Source organism: Poecile atricapillus, chromosome 3 (assembly GCF_030490865.1).
Source record: "Poecile atricapillus isolate bPoeAtr1 chromosome 3, bPoeAtr1.hap1, whole genome shotgun sequence".
NCBI lineage: Eukaryota > Metazoa > Chordata > Aves > Passeriformes > Paridae > Poecile > Poecile atricapillus.
In genome coordinates this window covers 330278-357399 of record NC_081251.1, presented here as the reverse complement: position 1 = coordinate 357399, position 27122 = coordinate 330278, and the positions used below count along the sequence as shown (strand labels likewise).

At 50.3% G+C, this 27122-nt stretch overlaps 2 protein-coding genes across 4 annotated transcripts in view; one reads left to right on the top strand and one right to left on the bottom strand.

Moving 5' to 3' along the window:
* IFT172 (intraflagellar transport 172) overlaps nucleotides 1–19123 on the bottom strand; it is a 37513-nt gene extending 18390 nt beyond the window's left edge. The window contains 22 exon segments of the mRNA XM_058834863.1: nucleotides 456–704; nucleotides 1072–1149; nucleotides 1466–1558; nucleotides 1882–1966; nucleotides 2486–2593; nucleotides 3411–3547; nucleotides 3886–4053; nucleotides 6325–6437; nucleotides 6916–7001; nucleotides 7633–7736; nucleotides 8259–8312; nucleotides 10036–10197; nucleotides 10796–10891; nucleotides 11983–12106; nucleotides 12204–12418; nucleotides 13271–13358; nucleotides 14475–14554; nucleotides 14937–15002; nucleotides 17575–17614; nucleotides 18103–18215; nucleotides 18282–18425; nucleotides 19009–19123. Coding sequence (XP_058690846.1) covers nucleotides 456–704; nucleotides 1072–1149; nucleotides 1466–1558; nucleotides 1882–1966; nucleotides 2486–2593; nucleotides 3411–3547; nucleotides 3886–4053; nucleotides 6325–6437; nucleotides 6916–7001; nucleotides 7633–7736; nucleotides 8259–8312; nucleotides 10036–10197; nucleotides 10796–10891; nucleotides 11983–12106; nucleotides 12204–12418; nucleotides 13271–13358; nucleotides 14475–14554; nucleotides 14937–15002; nucleotides 17575–17614; nucleotides 18103–18215; nucleotides 18282–18425; nucleotides 19009–19047 — 2442 coding nt within the window. The 5' untranslated portion in view covers nucleotides 19048–19123.
* Nucleotides 19124–19170: 47 nt separating this feature from the next.
* Nucleotides 19171–26282, top strand: LOC131577299 (low density lipoprotein receptor adapter protein 1-like). Of its 3 annotated transcripts, none has more exons than XM_058835003.1 (8): nucleotides 19171–19354; nucleotides 20934–21076; nucleotides 21561–21673; nucleotides 22602–22716; nucleotides 23100–23175; nucleotides 24591–24640; nucleotides 25566–25603; nucleotides 25724–26282. In XM_058835003.1, exons 1-6 carry the CDS (start codon nucleotides 19270–19272, stop codon nucleotides 24614–24616), a joined length of 558 nt encoding a protein of 185 aa, XP_058690986.1. In that variant the 5' UTR covers nucleotides 19171–19269; the 3' UTR covers nucleotides 24617–24640; nucleotides 25566–25603; nucleotides 25724–26282. The 3 variants fall into 3 exon arrangements, with proteins under 3 accessions (XP_058690986.1, XP_058690987.1, XP_058690985.1); XM_058835004.1 differs by having other exon boundaries at nucleotides 25563–25603; XM_058835002.1 differs by lacking the exons at nucleotides 24591–24640; nucleotides 25566–25603; nucleotides 25724–26282 and adding an exon at nucleotides 23579–24545.
* The last annotated feature ends 840 nt before the right edge of the window (nucleotides 26283–27122 follow it).

Genomic DNA, 27122 nt, shown 5'->3' with positions numbered 1-27122 from the left:
TCTTTATGATATTTGTGGCTCTACAGTCTTCAATTCCTTTGTTTTGCTTCCTTAACTTTTGCATTTAGACTATCTTTATGACGTATTTTATTCTGTTATGAGGACGCACTGACATTTCCACACTGATATCAAGATTTCAGTTTGATTCATGATTCTGTTCCTGTTGATTCCCATCTTCATAAGGGCCTCCTTATCTATTACTGACACTCTACAATCTGGAGACATGCTGCCAATCAGATGTGATCTTTTTCCTGATTAATAATAGTAATTCTAGACCTCATCCATGTGCAATGGATACAGTGAGGATTTCCTAATAAGTGTTAACTACAAACTTACCAACACAGAATTACTTCTGCTACCTTCCAGCTCAGTCCCCCTTGTGTCTCACGGGTGCAGAGGATGGGGAAGGACCCTGATGACCCTAAGCTGAAAGCCCAGTGGGAAGGGCCATTCACCTGTTCATAGAGCTCCCCTCTGATCAGTGCCGTGGAGATCCTATCGATGACATCGGCATTGGTGAGCAGTTCATCCCTGTTCATGGCTAGCCGTGCTGCTTTGGCTGGCAGCCCTGCCCGCAGATACAAGCTGATGGCTGCCAGGTAGTCTCCCTGTCCCTCTTGGACCTCCCCAGCCTTCTCTTCCTGCTGGGTATCCAGCAGCCACTGGTAGTAACCCCGACGCAACTTCTCCAGCATTGGGTGTCCCTGTGGAGAAACACAGAACTGGCTGACCTGGGTACAATGAGATATTGTCCAGCTCATCCTGCAGGCTCTGAACACCTGGTCATAACACCAGGCCTCTTATTGTCCACTTATCAGAAACTACAATGCCAGCCCTGTGTACCATGGCACTACCATTCTTTTTTTTAAGCCACAGATACTCCTAAACCAATTTCAGTAGCTTTTTTCTATTCATACAGGTCTTGCAGCCCAGTGCAACCTTCCCTTCTACTTGGAGCCCTTCTAAGCAGAAACAAGGTAGGACAGGTGAAAAGAATACAGGCCCTGAATGGACTCCCAACCAGAAGATTTACCAAGCAAGCCTATAGCCCAGTGCAGCAATATTCTGTACCTTGGCCTTGGCCACCACAATGCATTCATCCCACATATGCAGCTCCTGGTACATGTCCATGGCCTCCTCTGTGGCGTTCTGTGTCAGAAAGCAGAGCATTAACCCAAAGGCTCCAGGTTAGGAGCAGGCACATTGCCACAGAGCTCTCACAGAAGGCAGGGTTAGACGTGCACTTGAAAAAGTGAACTGTCTCTGTTACTTGAATATACATCCTCCCTCACACTCTTCATGCATCTCAGGGTAATCCTACACCTCAGAACAAGGAATACCTTTTCTACTTCATGGAGAAAACTCTTCTCCTAGGAACAAGCAACATCTTCTTTTCCTCTTGGGGCACACACCTCCCTGCCCAGAAATAAACAGAACCTTTTCCACTCCTTGTTCCTTTACTCACTTGTTCCAGGAAGATCATCTCTGCCAGCTTGTAGTTCTTCTCTAGCATGGCCAAGCGGGCCCGCACCAGGTAATGATCTGTGCCATCCCCACCCTGCAGACAACAGCAGCAAGCTCAGTTTGCTGGGGGAAAGAACAGGCTGTAGAGTGGAACATGGAGGGCACAGCAGGTGGAGGCTGGGTCATTACAGAAACAAAAGAGTTGAGAATCACAGCAGTGAAAAGCCAGGACAGTATAAAATGGCCAGCCTTGAAAGGGACCTGGCAACTGTGGATGGAAGACAATGTCAGCAGTTTCTACATGAAGAGGTACTGGTCTGGAGCATGGCACTGGTGAGCGAGGATACAGAAGATAATGTACATGCGAGCATTTACAGGAAAACTGCTGCCCTGCAGAGCAGGAGAAGTTTGACTTACGTGCTCCTGAGCTGCCTGGTCAGCAATGACATTGGTTTCATGCAGAAATCGAGCCTTTGCCATGTTTCCCAGAGCTGCAAAGCACCTGGAAAATGCAAAGCAGTTAGTCAATAACCAGGTTTTGTTGCCCACTGTTGCTCCAAGATAGGAAAATCAGAAACTGGGCAGCAGGCTCAGCTCAGCAATGCAAGAGGTGAGGTAGCCCTACTTCAAGAGAAGGATTTTGCCAAGACCTATATTCAGATGTGCCCTCCAGCCCTGCTCCATGGGAGAATCCAGGAGCATGACCAAGGCTCATGTTTCACATCCCCAGGCTTCAACAATGCCTCAAGCTTGTTCATGTCTGTCAGCTCTCTGAGTCCTTGCTATACACAGCTTTGGGTTACCATCAACAAAAATTTATGCTACAGAGAGAGGTCTTCCCACCCCTGGTTCTGGCATTACCGGCTGGGATGAAAAGACAAAGTCATGGCCTGGCATAGAGAACGTGTAAATTTCCAATGCAGTTAATATTCCAGACTATACACAGAGCCACATCTTTAGCTGGACCCTGGTTTCTGGGACTCAGCAAAGAGCACGTTGAAGCCATGAAGATGTGATGTACCTCTCTGCAATGTGCAGCTGTCTCGCTTCCAAAGCCAGTCTGCTGAGGGTCTTCCACATAGCTTCAGTCTCTGTGGACATTTCCAGTGTCTCCAAAAATGCAGTAGCCCTTGAGACAGTGAGATTTGCATACTTTAGAGACAGAAGAGCTCTCTTAGGAAAATCCCAGACTGTGAGACAGGAGCTTCCTAACCAGAGCGGCACTGAAAACAAAGCCAGCTGGGTGTGCCCAGCTCTGAAGAGGACAGTGTAACACAGAGCCTGACAAAGTAGGGGAAAATTCAGAGATCTAGGTTATTCCTGCCTGGGCTAAGGCACTTAGAGGCAGATGCTCAGCAGAAGGCTGTAGCAGTGCAGGGCAAATATAAAGTGTTCTGTCTCATACAAGTCCCTGCTACGGAAGTCTCTGAAGACACAACAGTGCTATGGACACATGAAGTTTTCACCCCTGTTCACTTTTAAAAGGCCTCTAAGAGTGTCAGCAGTACCCAGGTGGCTGCCATGACCACTTCAAGAAGTCAGCTTTTACCCTGCCCAGCTGCTGGATGTTTCCATAATACTAATACCATCCCTGGAAGGGCAGTAGTGAAAGCACCCATGCACCACTTCACATCTGGCAGCTCTGGAGACAGTTATTCACTGCAATTAATTGACAACTACCTTAAGCAAAGCCCTGCTGGTGTCTGTGGGACCAGACCAGTCAGTCTCTCCCTGAGTTTGAAAACATAAAGCTGCAAGGAGGCAAAAGCTGAAAAATCTCTCCTGATGGACTCTGATGTTCATTATAACCAGACCAACATTATGCTGAGAGTCTGAAGTTCAACTCTGGAAAGCTGTGCTGCTGCTGTTCATGGGTCATTGATTCCCAGGTGTCTGGCATGTGATATGAGCTACCTGCCATCCTCACTGGCGTATCCAGCACTTACCTGTGATAATCCCCATCATCAACCGCAGTTCCAAACTCTATGAGGCCTTCATCCAGGGTGTAAGACACAGTGTTCACCCCTTCAGATACTATCACTTCAGTCTTTCCATCATTCCTTTCCAAGCTTACGATATCCCCCTAGAAAGAGTACCAGCTGTCAATACTCCCCTGTTCATCTGAAGCATGTGGGGTTTCAGGGATGTGAGGCCACATCCCTGACCACTGCAACAGCTCTGTCAGACACGGTTCTTCTGAATGAGCTTGCACTGAGCAGACTGAGCCATGAAGCAGCTCCTTGCTCCATCTTCTGCCAGATATGTCTGCCACAAAGTTGACAAATGAGCTCATATTTTGTTCATAAGAAACTAACAGTTCCTTTCTGTCTCCCTTCTGCCATAGCACCATTGCTACTCCCACACACATGAGGAAGAAGAAAAACAAACTGCAGGAGGCAATCAAAGTCTGCAGAGTTTTACCTTCAGAGGAAACATGGTGACTCGCTCTGGAGCGTCGATGTTGTACCAAATGCAGAGACTGTTTCTGTTCTGAGCAACCACCACATCGCTGCCTGGGACCCACTGCACGTAGGAGCAATAGCTCAGAATGGTTGTCTTGGTGCTGCTTTCAATGTCATAGAGCTGCAGCTGGAGGTGGGAGAGGAGAACAGGCTCAGCTGGACTTGTGGCTGGGCTGCTAGCTCACACAAACATTGCAGGAACATCTGAACAGGCATCTTGTAAACAGACATTACCCATCAGGAAACAGACTTTTTGCAAGACACTAAAAATCTCATACTTATTTACACATTGCTAGAAGACCTTTTTAAATCCTTGCAGCATTTTAAGCCACATGCTCTTGCCTCCCCTAAAGCTTGGCACAGACATATATAAACCAGAATATGCCTCGTGCTGCTTCCGTTCCCTCTCAGCTGCAGAGCTGGAACAGGAAAATGGGCTCTGAAGTCCTTAATGAAAAAAAACTACAGGACCAAGAAGGTCCTTCCTCTGCAATTTTGGGCTGAACTCTCCACCCCAGGCATAGTCCTACTGCAATGACTACTAGCAATAAGGTGAGAGATCAGTTGTTTGTACAACACACTGCCCAAAACCAAACATAAATTTGGAAGGTGTAACCTGACATACAGCATAACTTTGCTATATATATGATGTCTTGTGACTGCAAAGTCCCAGACTGTCCCTACTCCTTGTCCTGACCTAGAAAAGATGAGAAAAACAAGAGAGAACTGTGCTAATCTCATGACACACCTATCCAAAGAGATTAAGAAGGTCCCTGTTTCAATCTGTACCAAAATGGCTGGAGAAATCATAGAATCCCAGAATGGTCTGGATTTGGAACCTTAAAAATCATCTTGTTCCAGCCCCCTGCCATAGGCAAGGAGACCTTCCACTAGACCAGGTTGCTCCAAGTCCTGTCCAACCTGGCCTTGAGCACTTCCAGGGATGAGGCAGCCACAGCTTCTCTGGGCAACCTGTGCCAGGGCCTCGGCACCTTCACAGGGAAGAATTTCTCACCAATATCCCATCTCACCCTGCCCTCTGGCAGTGGGAAGCCATTCCCCCTTATCCTCTCACTCCAGGCTCTTGTCCAAAGCCCCTCTACAGCTCTTTTGGAGAACCTTTAGGCACTGGAAAGGGCTCTAAGGTCTTCCTAGTGGCTTCTCCTGGATAAACAATCCCAACTCTTTCAGCCTTTCCTCATAGAAGAGGTGTTCTAGGCTTCTGACCATCTCTGTGGCCTCCTCAGGACTTGCTTCAGCAGCTCCACATCCGTCCTGTGCTGGGACCCTACAGCTGGAAGCAGCACAGCAGATGAGGTCTCACCTCAACAGGGCAGAGGAACAGAACCCACCCTCCCCTGCTGCCCTCACTGTGCGATTGGTTCAGCACACAACTTATGCTTGGCCTTGTTACATCTCATGAGATTCCCATGGGCACAGCTCTCAAGCTTGTTCAGGTTTCTCTGGATGGCTCTGTCCTTCAGGTGTGTCATTCTACCCTCAGCTTGGTGTCATCTGCAAGCCTGCTGAGGGTGTACTCTACCCCTTCATCTGTACTGTTAATGAAGGTATAAAATAACACTGTCCCAAGACAGACCCCTGAGGGGGACTCCTTGTCACTGACGTCCACCGGGACTCTGAGCCGTTGACCACTTCCCTCTGGATGTGAATGTTCAGCCAAGCCCTTATCCAGCAATCAGTCCACCATCAAATCCATCTCTCTCCAGTTCAGAGAGAAGGATGTTGTGGGAGATTGTGAGAAAGGCTTTACAGACATCTAGATAAATGACATCCATAGCCCTACCCTTGTTCACTGATGGAGTCTCTCCATCAGAGAAGACCATTAGGTTGGTCAGGCAGGACTCACTGCTGCTGAAGCCATGCTGCCTGTCCCAAATTACCTCACCTGGTTGTCCTGCATCACCTTCCCATTCCCCATCTGCCTTAGCACTGCTTGGAGCGGGATCTGTTCCAGGATCTTCCAAGCCCCAGAGGCGAGGCTACCAGGTCAGTAGTCCTGGGTCCTCCTTCCTACTCTTTTTAAAGATGGGTAGGATGTTTTCCTTTTTATAGTCACTGGGGCTTCACCTGACTGCCATGACTTTTTGAACACCATGCACACATGTACCACAGAAGAACCTATGATTTCCATTTTCAGGGGAGATGAGATGAAGCAAGATGTCTAGTAACTATGTTCAACATTAGCTGTGACTCAAGAATGCAACACTGCCAGCTCATGCAATCTGGTAATCACCAATCTTCCTCAAAGGAGCAGTAAGCAAAAAATCAGGAGTATTTCAGATGTGTTTCTCACCTCCCTCCCTCCATTCAAGCATGTCTGTCTCTACCTCTCCTCACACACACCACCCTGTCACATGGCCTGAGTTGCCCCACTCACCCTCATCTTCTTGTCCCTGAAGAGCAGTTTGTGGCCTGTTTCATTCAGCTCCAGCCAATCAATCTTGCTGTCATGACTGATTGTGCCAGCATTATAGCCGCCAACAAGGTCCACTTGAGGAGGAAAGAAAGGAAACAGTCAAAGTACCTGATGTACCCCAAAGTGCTCAACATTCAAAGCTGTGCCAGGGGAATCAGGTGCCTGGGATCTATTTAGGGCAATACCCTCAGCAAAGACATTGTGACATGAACACCAAACAGCAGTGACATTTTATTTTGATGACTTCTCAGCAGCAGCTGTCTGTGAGCATACACAGCTCATAGGCAATGCAGGCAACGCAGAGTCTGGGTCCAGGACACAGACACCCATGGCTGTATGCATGACAAGCTTATCCTGTCAAAAGTAGGACAGCCTGGTGTCCAGTGGACTGCTGCTAGGCAGAGGGAATGCAAAGGGAAACTTCAAGAATCTGCTGCTTGGTAGAGGGAATGCACAGAGGACCTTCAGGGATGTGCTGCCTGGCACAAAAAAATGAAAAGGAATAAGGAAGGCTGGCAAAATACAGGGAAGGGGAAGGAGGGTTACAGTCACCTGTTGCTATAGTCTTGATGTCTATCAGATAAGCCAGTCTCTTGTTCTCATCCACGCCTCGTTGCTGTCTTTCATTGATACGGACACTGTGATTTGAAGGGAATGACTGTTACCTTCACTACTTTCAAAATTCGTATTTGAATCACATAGTCCCTCCCCAACTTCCCTGCAGCTTCCCTGAGCACATGGAGCCTCTGGCAGTTCTCTGACCTGTGACACTTCCTCAGTTCCTCTGTGCCTCAAGTGAGAACAAACCTTCCTGATCCACGGCTTCCCCCCAGAAGCTCCCCCTTCTGGAGGAGGGGTCCCCAATAACACATTACTCATGCTGCTCTGAGCAGACCATGATCCTCCCTTCTCCTGAATTAGAATATGGGGTATAAAATTTTAGAGGGACAGAGGAGGTCCTGCTGGCAAGTGAGTCCTTAACAACTTTGTACCAGGACCAGCTGGATGCAGAGTTGCCTGAGAACGTGCACAGGAGGTCCCTCTTCAGCAACAGCCATGGCAGGCTGCACCAAGATCAGAGGAAAAGATGCTCTTGTGCTTCTAAAACTTGTAAGGCCAGTAATGTGTCAACAAAACCCATCACTGGTCACTGTGAGAAGTGGGTGTCTGGGGACTGCATTCTACAGTGTGGGAAGCTTGCAGAGTTATATATCTGAGTTCACCTTACTAAATGCCTGAGCTGGTTATACAGGCAGATGTAACCATTACCTGACCAGATGAGGGTTCATAAACTCTGTGCGGACAGACCCCAGAATGTCATTGCTTCCATATTCCACCAGTGTCAGCTCTCCAGCATTAAAAATCATGCAGACCTGATGGTGAGAGGGGAATACACTTTTAGAGTAAAGCGACAGAAACACTCACACCTGCCAGTGAGTGGTACAGGAAAGAACTCTGCAGCACACAAATCTAAATTTAAATACTCTGGAATTACTAAGAAGCTGTTCTTGTCTTCTTGTTGTGACTGACAGCTTTTCCTCAAGGCTTGGGATTTTAATTGTGGGTCTATCATTCCTGCAGAAGTCACACTCTCCCTGTGACAGCTGTATTCTGTATCTCTAACACCTGCTCTGGCCATTGTTCTTTTATTGCTTTTCTCTCCTTCAGGGTTATGACTTATGTGACTTGTCAGTGCACACTGCGTTTGTTCTGTACCTGGCACGCAGAAAAGGCAAGTACAGGGAAGAAGCAGATTGGAATCTGCATGAAGAGGCTAAATCCAGGAAACTGCTGAGAAACAGGGTTTTCCAGAAACGTGGGTGACACTTTTCTTGCTGGTGAACACACAGCTTTACACACCATTCATGGGGAGCATTCTGTTCCATCCTACTTACATTCTCATTCTCAAAGAAGAACTTCTCATTCCCCCCAGATCCTTGCCAGGCCACCTGCAAAACAATGGCACGGTGTGAGGCTGACAGGCTGACAGCTCCACCAGGACCAGTCTGCAGATGATGGGGTCCAGCTTTTGGTTCCCACAACAGACAGCAAGACTTACACTGCACAAGGGACTGTGTTCCATCACTTTAGCTGCCAACACTGTTTTTCAGTCATTCCCAGCTTGCAAATTCCACACGTTCCTCTCCTTTCTTTAGACTCAGATTCCAGCTCTCTTTGTATAGTATATTACTGACTTCTGAACAAAAGGCCTTCAAATGACCAAGGTACTCCCTCTATCCTATCCTTCACAGGCCCTTCTCCACCTTCCCCAGACCAGCTTTACCACAAAAAGCACCCAAACAGCTCCTTTGCCTCTATTAATCATAGCCACAGGATCACTGCTACCAGTGGTGACCAGAGCAGTGACCTCACCACATGTGGCTGAAACCCTTTGTTTTTTTAGAGTCATACTAGCAATGGATGATCAGCATAGTGCCAGAGGGGGAACAACTGATTGGAAATTTGAGTAGAGCACTGGATCTCTGTGTTCTGGATACACTGATGTTACTGTGGTAACAACAGACAAGCGGCCAGAGAAGCAGAAAACTGAAATCTGAAGCTACAGCAGGCCTCTCTCCTTACAGAGTATAAACTCCAACTTCCTACTTCAAAGGAACCCCAGTGAGACAGCAAGAGAACAAATGGACATCTCACAGCCTTGTTCTTTCTGAGAAGTGAGTACAGCTGTGCAATTGAAAGAAAAGCTCTGTGCAGTAAGATGTAGAGAAACTTGAGAGCTTCATTCTGGCCAGATTCTGATTTATATTACCAAGTTATCAGCATTCTCCAGTGTAAATCTCCAGCCAGAGTTCCTGCTCCAAGAGAGACTGACTGGCTCACCATCAGTCTGATTAAAGGTATGTGACACCTTTGTGAACAATGCAAATATGTCCATGTCCTTGAAGCCTATTTAATGCTTTTATCAGATATCAGTCTATTGCCTACATTCTCCAGGCTCAGCACGTGGGCTCAGCACTCAGTGCATTGTGAGGCTCAGGAGATGGACAGTTTTGTGTGAATTGTCTGGTACCAGAAGTGGCACTGGCATAAGCTGTAGGATGCAGTCATGAATTGTCTTACGACAATTTTTTATTTTGGTTCTTTTAAACACACTAAGATTTATACATTCACATCTGGAATGCATATATGTAAAACATCCAGATTTGGGCCCCCAAGTAAAAGAAAAACTGATAAATTGTAGCAAGTTCAGCACACTGCCATCAAGATGGTTGGGAGTAAAGCGTTTACACTGTGAAGACAGGCTGAAGGAATCTGGCTTCTTCAGTCTGGAGAAGGGAAGGCTTAGGAAACCTCTAATACAGTGAGGCCAGGCTTTTCTTGGCAGATGCCAAATGAAAGGATGAAAAGTGGTCATAAAACAGCAGTCAAAATACCAAGAAGACTTGGATAAAGGCTTTCCTCCGTGAGTACAGTAAAGCATTGGAACAGAGAACTAGAGAAATTGTGGGACCTGAGCAACAACATCTGAATTTAATATTTACCTTTGGGCAGTTTGATAAGTTTGATAAGAGACTTCCCAAGTCCCCTTCCGACTTGAATTATTCTATGATTCTTTGAAAATAGAGGTATTGTTCACATGCAAAAATCATATCCTCTGGGTTCTGAAGTTAAGCATTTGACACTCCAGAAATGACAGCGCTTTTCCAGTACCTCACTGAGCTTGTTGGAGCTGATGTCACCCAGCAGTAATGTATCTGAGGTATGGGCCACCAGGTACCGGTCCTTCCCTAAGATCTTCACCTCATCAATCTCGTAACCATACTGGGATTTCAACACAACTCGAGTTCCTGTTGAGAGGTTCTTCACAATGACCTAGAGAAAGTGAGGAAAAGCAATATGATGCCTGGCACAGAGGAACAGCGCAGACTTCTTGCCCTGTAGAAGATTAGGCAATAGATGATACTAGGATATTTAGATATCTCCTCACATCATTTCCCTCTGCTTTTTTTAAAAACCTTACTATTCCTTTTGCATGGCATGACAGTAGTAGATACTTTTGTCATTTACAGGTTACTAGCCTAACTGGAGACCCACTCAGGCCCCCAAGGATAAGCCCCCTTTGAAGAGTCCTGTACTCTCTCCCTTGACTGTTCAGGAGTGCCCAGGCTGCCAGCTCACCCTTACTGCCACATTATGAACAAGGTAAATTTGGCTGAAATTAAATCACTTCAGAAGTCTGCACTTGACATGGAGGTACCTTACAGAAATTCACAAGGTAGGAAATTAACTCCATGGTCTTTCATCCTAGCCAATTCCCACCCACCCTCAGCCCTGTCCCTGGCATATCCCCTGTGTCTTCCTCAACAAGTTGCTATGAACAAACCATAGGTGCAGAACTCCAAACACATCTAGCTCTGGCAAACATTTCATTTTCATCAGGAATTTCATACCTCATTAGATATTCTCTTACCTGGCTTGGTCCCACATACGTAATTTCAAATTTATTTTTGTAAATGGTTCTGCGAAGGCAGCAGTCAAACTGCTCAACTCCTCCACACAGCGTACCCTGAGGATAAAACCACATCATGTGGTCAGTGAACTCTGTCAAGGAGAGATATTCCAGACCCTGCTCACATTAAGAGGATCAGTGGTGAGACCCAAACACACCAGTCCCAGCTGTTCTGGAAAATAAGGTTCAAGCACCCACATGCAGGAGGACCAGCCCTTTTTTGACTTTCTTTAGACAACGGAAAGATTGAGCCATTCTCAGAAAAATGAAGATTACCAAATGCTGGCATGAATCTGGGGCAGAAGGAGGTGGGGTTAAAAACCACCTTTATCCTCATCTTTCCCATTATTCTTCTCAGTTTCCCACTTCTTATTCTCCCAGCCTCCTATTCTCTCCTCCCTTCCAGAAGAATCCTTTCACCTTTATTTCTTTCTTTACAACACACCCATTCTTTCCACCGATCTACTCCTTAGACCCTTCTCTGAAAATATTTATTCACATGTTCAATAATTTTTGGTCTGAAAAAATTTCAAAGATTCTTGATTGCTTAACACAAAAATATACAAAAACTATTAAATAAAAATTGTAAATAACATGTTTCATAAATAATTTAAGTATTTTGAGTTAGCCACCTTACTACAGAAAATATGCAGAAAGATCAGTTTAAAGAGATTTAAAGAATTATTTGACTTTAGAGAAAGGAAGATGAAGGATTGATAGCTGAAGGAAGAAGAAAGAGAATGCTGAACTGAAAACACAGCACAGAAACACAGAGTGTAATTAGCAGATCAGTTTGTATACTGCTTCTCACAGGTGCCCAGAGGAAAGGATGCTCCTGAGACTGCTCTGGACAAGCTATGCTGTCCTCAGCATGCTTCTGAGAGAAAAGAAGGGCTGCTGCAGCCAGTGAGCCATTGTACCAACAGTCACAAGGTTTTACAGCTTCACACTCACACACCCAAATGCAGCAGCTCCCTAGCAATAAGGTTTTGGCCTCAGCATCTGCACTGCACCCTGGGTGAGGGTGTGACCACATCCATATGACCATGTTCAAAGCCCTCCCTTGAGCACACCACTTTGCTCCCAGGCACAAACATCCCCCTGGTGTGGGACTTGAGGGCTCAGGGCTCCTGACTGATGATACAAACCGCACAGATCCGTGAGCCGTCCCTCTTCCATGCCAAAGCTGTGATGGTGTACAGGTGAGCTATTTCTTTGGGCTTGCCTTCCTCCCAGGCACTGCGGCGTGGACTCCAGTTCAGAACCCGTAACCTGCGATAGAGAGGAGACAAAAGAGACATTAAAAATTGTGTATGGCTGACAAAGGAAGGACTATAAAGAGGAGAATTCTGCATCAGGTACAGGGTACCTGTCATAGCTGCCAATAACAATGGACTGGCCACTGGGACTGGTGGTTGCTGTGGTGAATTCCTTCTCTGATGAGTCCCGGCTGTAGTCAAAGGTTTGAATCACACTGCCTTCCTTCCCATAAGCAACAATCTTCTTGTCACAGCCTGCAGCCACGATGCTGCTGGAACCCCAGGCGAGGGCATAAGGAGGACAGGGATGCACCGCCAACTTACCCTACAGCAGATGAGAACACCCTGAACACATGAATGCCCCAACTCCTAGCTGGCCTCTGAGCCCAGCCATCCCAGCAGGACTGGTATGGGACCTTCTGTAAAGCCCAGTTCATGGGGACAGCTTTGTCTGCCTGCCTAGTATGTAGGAAGACAGAAACCAGAACTGAGAGATGAATCAACTATTACACTCCTTTAACTGTGTGAGAATTCTAATGCCAGTAAGAAGATTGAGAGCATTAACTAGAATGAGCCTGAACTCCCAACACAGCAGAGTATAGATGGACCTGCATGATATCACAGCAGAGAGCATCCATGCTTACACTGCTTCAGCTGGAGACAAAAGATCTGAGAACAGCATCCCCTTCACCACAGCCTGAAGCACAGAGAGACTCCTGGCAGAGAGAAGCTGGAGGCTCGGGAGAAATGCTGGGTGTCCGAGGACAAAATGTGAGCCTGAGATTCAACATTAACTGCTGAACACTGTTCAACACCCTGAATTGTTGTACACCCTGCTTAGTGTGGAGACAACAGTAGCCACTCAATGGAACTCTACCTCTTAGAGCATCATTCTCCCGGACACTTGAACATCAGATCTTTCCAGACACCTCAACAGCCTTATGCCTCATACACAAAAACATTAATTCCCCCCTTACCACCACCTTCAGTGCATTCCAAAGCATCTAGTCACTGTTTGGCCTCCGCTGACGCTTCCCAAAATCTTTGCTAGCAAGCACAGCCTGCAGCTCCTCTCCAGACTTCCACTCCCTCCACAGTCTGATCCCTTTCCAGAGCTCTGGAGCCAGGAAGCAGACTGTGCAAATAGGAATTTTGCTCATCGAAGGATCTTTGATACCTGTGATTCACCTGAACCCTCATCATCAAAGAAGAAGCGCACTATGGTTCCATCTGCATGGCCAGACAGGATTCCCCTCCCCGACACACTGCAGAAAAACACAGACAGGATGATGCAATGTAAGACTTGCACCTTTATACTCATATCCCTACCCAGAGCAGCCATTCCCAGGGTCATGGTTGATGTTCCTCATCAAAGGAACCTTCCCCAACGACAAGAAAAATATTGAGTACCTGTGCCAGTATCTGTAAAAAGAAAGCAGACAAAAGAACCCAGAGTGGAAAGGAGAGTAACCAGTTAAGTATCTTCATCATGTAAAATCACAATAAACGATTTTCTGTATTACTAAAACCCAGAAGCTCACAAGTGCTTACAGCAATATGTGTCAAATAGCTCTTGCACTGGAACTGTTCCAGAACTGAGGCTGGGAATCCCTAAAAGAAACACGATGTAGGCAAAGAACACCTGGCCAAAAACTCCAGGCCTATGTCCATTTTTTATAGCACTGATGTCTTGTACTTCTGGACACAAGAAGGGAGAAGAGAGCAAAGAAGAAGAAACAGGCCAAAGATCATGTACCCAGAGAAACACCTTTTAATGAAGATTAGAAGAGTCAAGAACAGAACACAAATTCTATGGATGCTGTAGCAATTCAGCATTCATTGATCTGTCAATTTCAAATTTTCAAATTCAGTTTAAAATTTCACAATTTTGAAGTGAAAATTCCACTCCATGACACATCTCAATTTTTAGGTAAAGAACACTAAAGTAGTTAAAATGAAATCTTAATGAAAATAATTTTGAATTGCACTTTATGGTTATTTTCCTAATTATAGCCTTGTCAAAGGTCTTATCTGGCAGAATGTTCTTACTTTTTTTAATCCTTACACATGAATAATATTAGTTATTAGTTACATGAAGCTGACAAATGCAATCCTTATAGAGTCACAGATTCAAATACATCAATGTATAAAGTAAACTCGTGGAGACTTTCATCCTCAACTGTGTTTGATGAACAACCAGACTGCCTGTGTGGCACAGCCTGGTACCAGATTTTAGGAAGGAATTCCTTCTGGAGAGCACAGTATGTTGTACTCTTGACAAGTAAGTGACAGTAAAAGGACACTGGCCCCTGTTACGCCAAGTCAGCAGCAGGTGTGAGACTGAGCCAAATCAGGGCAGGCCAAATCAAAGCCATACTCACTTGGAAGTTAGTGAGACCACATAGGAATCTGTCCCATAAATGGTAGAAGACTTGTTGCTCTTTGTATTTGCTAGACGAACCTGAGAAAGAGAAAATGATCAGTGCTGCTTTTGTCTGTGGAACGTGGATCTCCCCCAGGATAAGTAACATTCCCAGAAATTTCCCTGTTCACTACCAGGGAAAGAAATCACAGGAAGCTCATTGCCTTCCAGTATGCTATAGAAGTGAAAAAGTTGAAGTCACGTTTCCACATTTCTACAAAGGTTTGGAGAAAGATCCAGAAGATCCAGTAGAACCGCCAGGGACAAACTGGGATCCAGAAAATTTAAGTCCATGGTGTAATCCCTCTGCTGCTATTGCTGTGGCACTCAGGGATGCCTCTTACCCCTCAGCCCAGCCACTTGCAGGTCCTGGCAGACTCAGCAAGGGAAAGAAAGTCACACAAATTGCAAGTTTCTCTACCTTTCCTTCAGCAAGACCAAAAACAATGACATTCTCTGCTGGCCACAATAAGCAGGTCACAGCACTCTGCAAAGGAAGAGGTAAAAAGAGAGGTAAGATCTCCACCCTACTAAACTTCCTGCCCCATTGCCATCTAAAATAGTTCATGAACAGACACAACTCAGGCAGGAGAGATGAGGCATTTGGACAGGCCTTACAGTAGCTGAAAATACTGGACAAACCTTACTCCTGGTTTTAACGCTGAAGCTTAAACTAGATAAGAATGAGCTGGGGCAAAGTAATTGAGCTCAGGAGGACTATGGGAGGGCAACAAAGTTATATAGATGTGCTCAGTTTGGAGCTCTTTTGAGAGTATTACTCACTGAGCAGGTGATTGGCTTGCCACGTGCTATTGGTGAATAGCATATAGTATAAAATCAAGGCTGTTTTAAAAGGTTTTTTGCAACAAGTATAAAATACAAAAATAATTTCACTCTTACAACTTCTGTAATAGCTAAGAGAATACTTGTCCACTGGATCTTTATTTGATGAATAAGAAATAATCATTTTTTCATTGACAAGATGGTTGTTTGACACTACCAAGTAGGCCAGGTAGAAACAGGCTCATTAAATCCAAACCAAAGGCATTCTCGAAATCTGAGGTGGGGTCAGAATGAATAAAGCTGACCACAAAACCCAACTGTAAGAGAGGGCCAAGAAAGTTTATGAAATCCCCCTTCACATCTACCCTGCAGAACTCTAGTCAGTAAGAAGGCTGGTGTTTGGCACTGTGCTACCAGCACCAGCCTCACTGGCTCTTGGTCCCATTTTAAGCATCTGGGGCTGCTTAAGATACATATACACCCTCATTTATTCACCTCATCTTCCATCCCTGCTCTGATCATTCATATCAGACAACACAGCTACAATCAAACAAAATGTCTCAAGGTAACCAAACTGTTCATAATTTAAATGTCCAACCAATGACCAAGACCATTGTCATGTGTGTTTCCCTCCTCATCTGTCAGACTCTTGTTTTTCCCTCTAACACAACAAAAGCTTGGGAACAAGCCTCACACTGTGGTGATGTGTTCATTGTTTGTCCTCCTGGCCCTCAGCAGGAGGCTTGGCTTGCCACACTCTGATGACTGTGAGTGTAAAAGGGCCCAGTGGCAGGAGAGGGAAAGGGCTCAATAAATGATCTCTCATATTGACTGAACATTTAAAAAATTTGTAAATAACAAAATGTTGTTACAGGAGAAAGCCAGACACAGTGGTAAAACCCCACACATACAGCACCAGAAAAAAAAAAGAAAAAAAAGAAAAAAAAAAAGGACTTACTGTGTTACAAATGGTAGAAAAAGGCATGGGGAAATGAGAGAATGAGAGAAAAAAATTACTGAATTCCTATATTAAAAATACAAAAACCTGTACATGTACCACGCACAGCATCTGAGCTTGAGAGGTGAGCAGGCCCCCACTGGGCTTGCAGCTGGAGGGGCAGGCAGCAAGCAGTACACAAGGAAAGATCTCTCCAGGGAGACTAAAGGTGCCCACACCTGGGACAGCCACCCTGTTCAGGAAAGGGACAAATGGACACCAAGCCTCTGTTGCTCTCTTCTCCTCCTGACACTCTATTCTCATGACCTCTCAGAGCAGCAGCTCAAGTACAGAGAAACAGAGGCTGAGCAGCAGCTTTCCTGTCACCAGAGACACAATTCCCTGGGCTCCCTGGAGCACCCAGAGCAACCACAGTGGTAGGCCATGACCCAACACTGAGATGTAAGCTTTCAACCCAGATGCTGAGGCTGCCCTTCGTCTGAGAGACAGCTTGGGAAAGCCTGGCACAGAGACTCCAGCAACTCCATCAGGAGCAGCTCTTTCTGTGTCTTCTGGGGATTTGGATATGAACGATGATTCCTTCTATCCTGCAGAGAACTTTCTTGGTGACAGAGAATATAGGATGATGGCACTTGCATGGACAGCCTAGGGCAGCTCCTGGACTTTTGCCTCTAAAGGTACAAGTAGTCAGTGCACTGTATTTTCTCACTCTGATGGTTTTCTCTGCAAGGAATTCCTAATGCCTTTGTCTTTTCCAGACAGATCTCAGGGCAAGCCTTGGCAAACACCTGCTGGGCAGATTGCTCTCTCACACAGGCAGGCACAGCCAAAGCAGGAGAACACAAAGATGGCCAAGGAGCCATCGTGATGGCCAAGGAGCAAACGTGATGGAAATCACAAACCTGAGGCAATTGAGCATGTGGAAATTGCACAGTTTTAATTCTGCACACTTTACATTTTGTTTAATAAGGCATCTTGGAGTTTAGAGTTGCAAACCCGTGAAAAATGGCTGGCCTCTGAGTGTCTTGTATTTTTCCCTGTCAACTCCCTTAAAACAGTCTGTCCACTGATGCCTAAAGTAGTCCCCAAGGTTTTGTAACTGATTGCATTGATCATCCAACAGTTGACTCTTGTACCCAGGCATGAGGACATCTGTGATTAGCTATATGTGCCTCAGAACTTAGAGATTCTCTTAGGATCTTTAAAGGTCAAGGACAGTTTGGCCAAGTACACCTGTGAGTATGAGCAGAGAGACCTCTCATTGTCTTTTCCTACATATGCCAGATAAAACGGAGTCCAACAGAAGTATGGGTCTCACCGTTTGGATGAATTTGTTGCATATCACCTTCTTGTCACCCCTGCAGAAAAATATAAACAAAAATTATTATCAGCAACACTACACATTCTGGTCACCTTACTGTTTATACACAGTCTGGTTTGATATTGCCAAACACAGTCCATTGAATTTTTGCGTGCTGCTAGTCTATCACAACTTGAGGCAAAAAATCAAAAAGACCCTGAGCTTCTGAGCTTCCAAAATTCTGGTGAACTGCCTGAGTGCCATTAGCACAGCTCCTGCCAGCAAATGAGGCTGCAGTGGGGCAAGCGTGTGCCATGGCTCCATAACTGTGACACACAACGGCAACACAGGCTCCAGCTAGCTGCCTGCCTAGCCAGGGCTCCGTAAGAGCCCTGCCAAGGAAACCTGACTGCTGCTCCCCACGGACACCTGCGTGACTCCTCGCGGGTCAGGCGATGGGCACCGCAGCGTGGCAGGGCGAGGATCAAGCTAAGGGAGCCCACAGCAGGGCAGAACGGAGCATCCTGGACACCAGCGCACACTCACCACTCTTCGCCGATCCTGTACACGTAGACAATGTTGTCCGTCTGCCCGATGGCCAGTTTGGTGGAGTCCGGGGAGAAGGCCATGCCTTTGACCACGTAGCTCTTCCTGCCGTACTGCGGAGAGGGTTGGTGTGACCGTGGGAAGCTCGGCTGCCCCAGCCCCGGCCCAGTTCCACTCACCTTGGCATCTGCTGGTTTGGTGGAGAACTTGTCACGCCGCTCGCCCTGCTCGTCGTAGAGCAGCACCACGCGCTCCGCCGTGCACACGGCGAACCGAGCGCTGCTGGCAGACCAGGCCATGCAGGTCACCCGCGCCGTCCCGTCCTGTGGGCACACACAGCTCAGCCTCACAGCAAACCCGAGTGGGCACACACAGCTCAGCCTCACACAACAAACCCCAGTGGGCACACACAGCTCAGCCTCACAGCAAACCCGAGTGGGCACACACAGCTCAGCCTCACACAACAAACCCCAGCGGTCACACACGGCTCAGCGGGCACACACAGCTCAGTCTCACACAGCAAACCCGAGTGGGCACACACAGCTCAGTCTCACACAGCAAACCCGAGTGGGCACACACAGCTCAGCCTCACACAACAAACCCGAGTGGGCACACACAGCTCAGCCTCACACAACAAACCCCAGTGGGCACACACAGCTCAGCCTCACACAACAAACCCGAGTGGGCACACACAGCTCAGCGGGCACACACAGCTCAGCCTCACACAACAAACCCCAGCGGTCACACACGGCTCAGCGGGCACACACATCTCAGCAGTCACACTACAGCCTCAGCGTCGCCGCTACGCGCCCCAGACCGGTCAGGGCCGCTCTCCCCAGCCCGGCCTGGCCCGGCCCGCTCCCCTGCGGCCCGATCCCCCCCAAGTCCGGTCCGGCCCGGCCCGACCTGCGGGGCCAGCAGGGTCCGCACGTGCCGCAGGTGCATGGCGCCCTCGGCCGGGCCCGGGCCCGGGATGGTCCCACGGGCCCGGGATGGTGCCACGGGCCCGCTCCGCCGCCACCCCGGCGCTCGCCTCGCCCCGCCCCCGTCGCCGCGGCAACCCCGTCGCCTCCGCCGCGCTGACGCGAGTGCGTCGAGGCCGCGGGGACCGACCCCCCCCGCCCGCCACACCGGCAGGGATCGGCTCGGCTCGATCCCGGCTCCGCTATGGAGGCGCTGCGTGCGGCGGGCCGGGCCGTGCTGCGGAGCCCGCGCCTCGCCCGGCACGGCCTGGGTCTCCGCCGGCGGCACAGTGAGTGCGGACGGGTGCGGGGGTCGGGACCGGGGCCGGGCATCGCTCCGGGCGGGGAGCCCGCATTTCGGCGCAGTCGAGCTCGGAATACGGCCGCTGCCTGCTGCAGGCTGAGGGGCCTGCAGGACTGGGGGGAGCGGGAGCGGCTGTAGGGGTAGCCGGGTTAGGGAAGGCGAGGGGGTTGGCCCCTGCTGGCCTCGGGGCACCGTAGGGCTGCAGCTCCCCGCCGAGCCCTCTCTGCCCCGCTCCCCGGGCTGTCGCTTCCTGCCCCACAGGGGCTGACGGGCCTGGGCCGCCCTGCCGGGCGCTGCTGCACCGGGGTCCTCCGCAGGCCTTGGGCCTTGGGGCTGCCGTGCCCGGTCCTCTGCCAGTGCCAGGCCAGCCCGTGCTGTCTGCGGCAGGATCCCACAGCAATCCAGGGACACATCCCTGCAAGTGTTCGAGGCTGGGCTGCGCGGGGCTTCGAGCAACCTAGTCTAGTGGAAGGTGTCCCTGCCTGTGGGAGTGAAACTGGATGAGCTTTAAGGTCTTTTCCCATCCAAACCTCTCCATGATTCCATGACCCCGCAGGTGCCCTGTGGCACAGGAGGGCCCCGTCTGGCTGTTCTCAGTCAGCTGCCCAAGGCTTTGCTGGAGCAGCACTTGCCCTGGCAGCGCTGGTGTACTTGGACTGTCCTCAGAGTTTGGAGTGCCCAGCTCCTGTGGGCTTCCTGTCCCAGCTCCTGAGGGTCTGCTCTTGAGGGTGGCTGGCCCCCAGGGGCAGACACGGTTCTGCTGGCCGGGATGGAGGTCACTGGTGCCTGCATGGCACCAGGCAGCCTCCCTGATAGTAGCTGCTTGTGCAAGAGTATGCTGTGCAAATAAAGTCTCCTGATTTCCCTGTGGGTTCAGATTATTCCAATTATGAGCTGGACCCTTCTGCAAGTGTGCCAGTAATGCTCAGGGAGCAAATCCCAGGGAAGAGGTGAAAATAACCCTGAAAAGTATTAGCTCAGTGTGAGTAGTGCGTACCTTGGCAATTCCTGTCTCTTTCTTAACAAAGCATCTCTGTGGTGCAGTTACTTCCCAGTCAACCCAGCTTGGATCACAAGTGCGGACTAAGCTGCCCCTGCCCTGGCAGCCTGCTGCTGCAGATGAGATGCCAAGGGGTTTGCTTACACTGGGCCAGTCGAGGGATTTTCATCTGAGCCTGGCAGTGAATGCTGCTGCTCTTCAGGTGTGTGAGCAGCCCAGGTGACTGAGATGAATGCACTACAGAGAACATTTTGTTTGTAATGAAACAGATGAGACCCAGGAGCGCAAGGTTTTTGCAGGCAGCAATGAGGGCATCCACAGCCCTGCGCAGATATGCAGGAGCTGTCTGTCAGTGCTGACAGAACCTGGACTTCCAGGGCTAGAGGACTAGAGCTTCAAGGCTGAACTGCCCACTCCTGTTCCTCTTACAAGAGTGTCACAGAGCTAGGAGAGCATCCTGCTGGGGGCAGGGAGCAATGCTGCTGCTGGGAGCCATGGGGTGACTCTGGCAGGACTAGCTGTGGGACTGCTGGCACATGGGTTCTAAGGGCTTTTGTCTTCATAGAGCTTCCTGAGAGCTGGGCTGATATGCAGGAGCCGCTGCTTGAGGGGATGTGCTTCACCCTCAAGTATCTGGGCATGACGCTGGTAGAAAAACCAAAAGGAGAAGACATGGCTGCTGCTGCCATCCGCAGGATCGTGGCCACGGTGAGACCCAGTCCTGGGGCCCTGGTGTGCTGGGTTCAGAGCCCAGTCCCTGCACTCCTGGAAGTGCCTGTGTCCTAGCCCTGAACTCGTGAGAGACAGTGCCCTTCCTAAGAGGAGGGTGGTATGCAGGAGGCTACTGGTGTCTGCCAGTGTGCTGTGGGGAAGTTGTCTTCCACCAGGACAGCCCCAGCCACCTGCTCCTACACCTGAACCTGGCTGGGAGCAGAGCTGTGCCTGCCACAGCACAGACAGGAGGGTGAAGTACTGGGAGAGGTGAGGTCTGTCCCTTCCTGTGTGTGTGGCAGTAGTGTGAATGGATTTGAAGAGTGGTGTGTGTAGGGCATGCCTGATTGCCAGAGTGCTGTCCCATCTTGGATCCAAGTGAGTGATACTGTACAGAGTCTGCAGGGCTCCTTCCAGCAAGGGGGTGAGGTGAAGACCCTTGCCAGATTTGCAGAGATTGTTGGTGTTTTTCCACTGCCAGGCACGGGTCGGAGCTCGCAAGTTTCAGAAGGTGATTCTGACAGTGTCTCCAAGGGGCATCTCACTGCAGGATGCAGACACTAAGGAGATGGTGGAGAACATCTCCATCTACAGGTGGGCATACATGGGTGTGGGCTGGATGGTCCCCAGCAGCCAGCTGCAGACTGATGGGAATTTGAGCAGCCAGGGAGGGCTGGGCCTTCTGTCAGCAGTACCTTCAAGATTAGGTCTTTCCTTGGCTCTCTAAGGCCTGTGCCCTCTTTCTGCTGTGCTCCCAGCACTGCCTGTGGCTGAGTGTAGGCAGGGTCCTGGGTGGCCTTGAGTTCATCAGCCTATCCATCATTTCCATGTGCCCTGCTTGTCTCTTCTGGCATTCAGCAGGATTTTGAGGCTTGTGACTGGAAAGCCCCCCAGATAGGACAGGACTGCGGGTCTGTCTTCACTGCTGTGGGACCACTCTTCTGGCTGCAGGATGCCAGAAACTGCAGCTTACTTGGGTGGGCTAAAGGCAGTTGTTGTGAGAGCTGATGTTGGTTTCTCGTGCTACCACTTGTCCTTTGGCTGGGTTGGGTGTCTGTGGGTGCTGGGTGTGAGGGCAGTAAGTGTGCAGTCTGGTGGCTAGATGGGAAGCAGACATAGGACATCTCTTTGCTGCAAAATGTAGGTCTCAGCACCAGAGCCGATGTGCCAGGTTAGACTATCCCTCTGCCTGGCCTCCAGCTGTGTCCTTGGAGGCAATTACCCACCCTTCTGTGCTCCTCTTGTCCCAGAGCTTGAGTTCACACACTGGCTTGAGCTGGCCATCAGAAAACTACATGGCACTCTGGGATGGCACAGGAGGGAGTGCCTGTGGATGCAGTGATTTCTTACCTGCTGCAGGTACCAGGCAGCCTCTGGCCCTTGCTGGGGATTTGGGCTGTCTGGTCAGCTCGGGCAGGTGAAAGCCTCAGGTTGTCAGCGGTGCTTGCTGATGTGCTGGGAGTGCAGCAGAAGTCCCATGCCAGGGTTCCAGACTGTCCTGACAGTTCTTCTCTGCCCACAGGATCTCCTACTGCACAACAGACAAGCTGCAGAACAAAGTCTTTGCTTATGTTGCCCAGAGCCAGGAGAGCGGGGCACTGGAGTGCCATGCCTTCCTCTCACCGAAGAAGAAGATTGTAAGCACTTGCCTTCTGCTCTTGGCTCCGTGAGGTATGGGTGGGAGCAAGGGCCTGCTTTCTTTGCCCTCAGTGGCAGAAGGACTTTACCTCTGCGAACCTCAGCTGGATTTTGAGCCAGGGAGCAGGTGTGCTTATGTGCTGCAGAGCAGGGAGTGAGCAAAGGGGGATTTCCTGTTCCAGCTCCTGAGGGTCTGCTCTAGAGGGTGGCTGGCCCCCAGGGGCAGACAGACACAGAACTGAGCTCTGGCCTTCTCTCTGTGTATTCTGCAGAGAAAGGCATCAAGGGATGCTGGGGGGGGGGTCTCACCTCATGGCAGTGGGGTTATCCTGGATTGAGGGCCCAGGTGGAAGCAGGCATTCCCTCTCTTTCATATGCACAGGCCCAGGCTGTGACTCTGACCGTGGCCCAGGCCTTTCAGATGGCACTTGATCTCTGGGAAGCAACACATGCTGCAGGTAGGAGGAATTTCTCAGATATATCTCACTACACAGCCCTGGAATCAGTGTCTCTGCTGTGGGATCCTGTCCTGGACTGCCTGGAGGGGAGATGGCTTGCTGCCTGGCTGGTGAAACACACCAAACAGGGAGTGTTGTCCATATGGCTGTGTTCTCTGGTAGTCCCCATCTCTGGCTGGTGTGGGAGGTGTACCTGCTGTCTATGCTGAACTGCTGTGCATTGCCTGAGCTGTAGCCCAGCTCAGGTCACCTGCCCTGAGCAGTGACTTCTCACCCTTGTTTGTACCCTCCTGCCAGCACTGCAGGGATTCCCCATTCCGCACGCACAGTCTTGCCTGTACATTCCCAGCTGGGCTTTCTGCAGGTTGCAGGCACTAACTCTGCTGCTTTTGCCCTGTCCCAGGCTCTAGGCAGGATCAGCCCCTTCACCCTTCATGTGTCTTGGAGAGCAGTGAGCCTGGCAGACCCTGTGAGCCAGCCCCCTCAGGGAGCGCTCCCTTCAGACACCAGTTTGGGGTACAGTATGTGCAAGTCAGGCCCATGTCCAGGGCTGTCTGGAATTAGGGCAGGGACAGAGTGACCCCTCTGCAGCTCCCTGCTCCTACCCTCCCAGAACCCTGCACAGCCCCCATCACACATGGCAGCCTAATGTGAGGAGGTGCACTGTGCTGTGTAGCTCACACAGCAGGTGCAGTCCCTTGGTGTCTGTGCTTCAGAAGCTCTGCTCTCAGGCCCAGCACTGCTGTAGCTTCAGCCCTGCTCTGCTAGCCCTGTCACAAAGGGACCTGGGACCTGGGCTGCACACCTGGTTTCATGGCTGGGGTGAGAGTTGCCTCTGAAGGAGAGGACCTTTGGATCATTATCCTGCCAGCTGGGCTAAGGCTCAGCCCAGCCCATCTGCACTGCACCTCCTGCATGGCCACAGCTATTGGAGTATTGTCATCCTGGTCTCACTATATCCCTGTCTGGGAGCTTCTGGATGCTTGGTCCGGGGCCTCATGTTTCCAGTGTGAGTTCATCCTGGCACTGCTTGGGGTTGTACCTATGTGCAGCCTGCTCCTGCTAGTCTCTGCCTCCCCTCCAGCTGCAGGGTGTGCCCACTCACCACTGTCCCTGGGCAGAGCTGCACTGTGTCACCAGCTCTGTCAGCATGGTCCATGCTTGCATTTGGGGCTTTGCACCTGGAGGGGCCAAGCTATGGCCTGTCTGTCCTTGTGTGCCCAAGCCCAGAGGGTTCTGGCAGCCCAGCACTCCAGTCTTTCCCCACTGCTTGTGGGAAGCCTTTGTACTGTGCCTGGGGCATGACTGTCTTGTGAAGGGGCCAGACAGCGTCTGAGCAGCCCAGCCTTGCTCCTGTCAGAAACCTGCCCATGCAATGAGATGTCATGGTGGGTTTTTGTTTGTTTCCTTGCCAGGAGGAGGAGGAGGAGGAGGAAGATGATAATGTCAATGAAACCTTACCTGGGTAGGTGGTAAGCTGCTGCTTGTATTCAGGGATCTCTCTAATGAACTCTGTCGTGTTTCCTTCCCTGTGCCCCATGCAAGGGGAGCTGCTTGGGCCATGGGCATGCTGCAATCATGGAGGAGAGCTGCATGGAACCAAGGGGAAAGTTTCCTGGTCTTTCTCTGCTTGTGTCAGCTGAGAACTCAAGCAAACAGAGGGTTGGTTGAGTGGTGGAGGAACAGACCATGCAGTCCAGCTTTTGCAGCAGAGATGTGGGGGACGTATGTTGATGGCCAGGATGCATCCAGAGATATTTCTTACTCTCTTTCTGCCAGTCTTTGCTGAGGCCAGCCTGTCCAGACATGCCTCTCACATGGGACTCAGTTGTCCTTCTTCTCCCACTCATTTCCCTGGGGGCTGGACCAGGATGGAGGCCTGGTCATACTGACTTCTGAGTGGACTGGGCCTGTGGGCTGAGCTTGATGGCATGTATGCTGTGCTGGGGAGGAGCTGATGGTACAGCGGAGAGGATTAACCTGCAGGTTTGCAGAAGTGCAGGTGGTGGCCCTGTCAGGCCCATTCCATCGTGGCTGTTCTCCATGTACATCACAGCGGGCACCCAGCTGGGGTCTGGCAGGTCTGAAGTTGGGTTGAACCAGTGTCACCCAGGAACCAGTGTGTGTGCACAGACTGGAGCTGTATGTGTAGTCCAGTGAAGCACCACCCTTTTGGACATGGGGCTCCTGATGGGAAGGAGATACAGCTTTGCAATCTTGGGACAGACTGGCCTGGGAAGAGAGTTTGGTAGCAAGGGGGCTTAGAGCCTTCTGCATTCCCAGTCCCTGCTGCTCCTGTGCCATTCCTGCCATGTCAGGGTCATGAGCATGCCATGTCTCAGGAGGCCGTGCTTGGGGTATGATGCATGCTGTGTTCTCTTCCAAAGCAGCATGGAGGAGCTGGAGAGGGGAGCACACAGCCCAGCAGGTAAGTTTCTTCAGTGATGCATTGGCTCATCCCCCAGCATGTCCTCTGTAAGGCAAGGGGGGGCTGATGCTCACTTTTCAGAATTAATGCCTCTTGTGCCCCCATTGAACTCTCCTACAGCACAGCTATTATGCTACCGCCTGGGGCCGCCCCCGGACAGCTGGACGGTGCTGGGAGGGGTTGGACACTCACCCAGCACTGGCCCCAAGACTCCCCTGGGCTAAGCCAAATCTCTGCAACAACGAACCAGCCACTCAGGATTCACCCTGTGCCTGCACCTGGGCCAGCCAGTGCCTGCCACTGCCCTGGCACTGCCCTCCTGACACGGGGGCTCTGGCACTGCTGCCATGGAGTGCACAGGCTGTAACACCTTCTCCTTGTCCTGTGCTGCCTGCATGAACCGCCTCGAGCTGCAGCTGTTCCCAGCTTGGGCTGGGGGACCGATGCTCCTCACTCTGCTCACTCCCAGGCCATGCAGGACCACCCTGCGTGCTCTGAGCCTTCCTGGTGCAGGCAGTGTACACCCTCAGGGAGCAACAGCTCTTGGCCTGGAGCAGTGTGTGATGAAGGCCTTGCCCCTGCAGTTCAACCCCCTACCCTCTCACAAGTGAAATGACCTGGTTTTTAAAGGAATGCTCTGCCTTTATAGAGAAATAAACTGAGTTTTTTACTGTTGTCAGTTGGGTTCGAGTCCTGGATGGGTGCCATGCATAAGCATGCAGGGTCCTCTGTCTGCTGCACTGCCTGTAGTGAGGGTTGCTGTGCCCCAAGCTCTTGGAGCCTGGACCTCCCACACCTTCCTTGGCTGTGAGCCCTGAGGGAGCAGTTCCTCCTTGTGCTGAGGGCTGCCAGGGCCCAGGGTGCCTTTATGACTTGGGAGGAGCAGCTTCAGGCTCTGTTGTACTGGTGTCTTGAGCACCTGTGGATGTCACCTGCATTGACAGGAGGTGCTGCTGACCACTCTGAAGCCAGGGCAGACACAAGCCCTTGTGTGCCAGCTGCTCTGAAGTGTCTCTGCCCTGCTGCACCCCAGCTGTGCTCTATGGAGGCAAGCCATGCATTTGGTTTCCTTCCCCAGATGCAGCAGGAGAGGCTGCAGCATGTCCGGTTTCTTTGGCAAGTGGCAGCTTTCAGCTGTGTTCTGGCCAAGCCCCTCACTGCTGGGTTCCTGTCACATCTCTGCACAGCTGCCCTTCTCAGGCGAGCACCGATCGCTGGCTGCAGCTGGGGTGGCAGGGCTGCTCTCCCAGCAAGTGCCATAGGCACTGGGGTGACATAGATCAGTCAGGAGCTGTGCATGGTTTTTTTCATTTGAGGTTTTGCATACTGAATGTGGTTTCATGCCTTTTTTTTTCTTCAGCTGGGAGTACAGAGCAACACATAACTTGTTAGGGTGAGCAGATCATTGTCAGGCTTTCAGCTTCCAGCACTCACTCATCTCTGCACTTCCCTGCCCTCCTGCACCGCCATAGTCTGAGAAGAAGTGGTGATTGGGGGTTTGTTTTGTTTTTGTTTATTT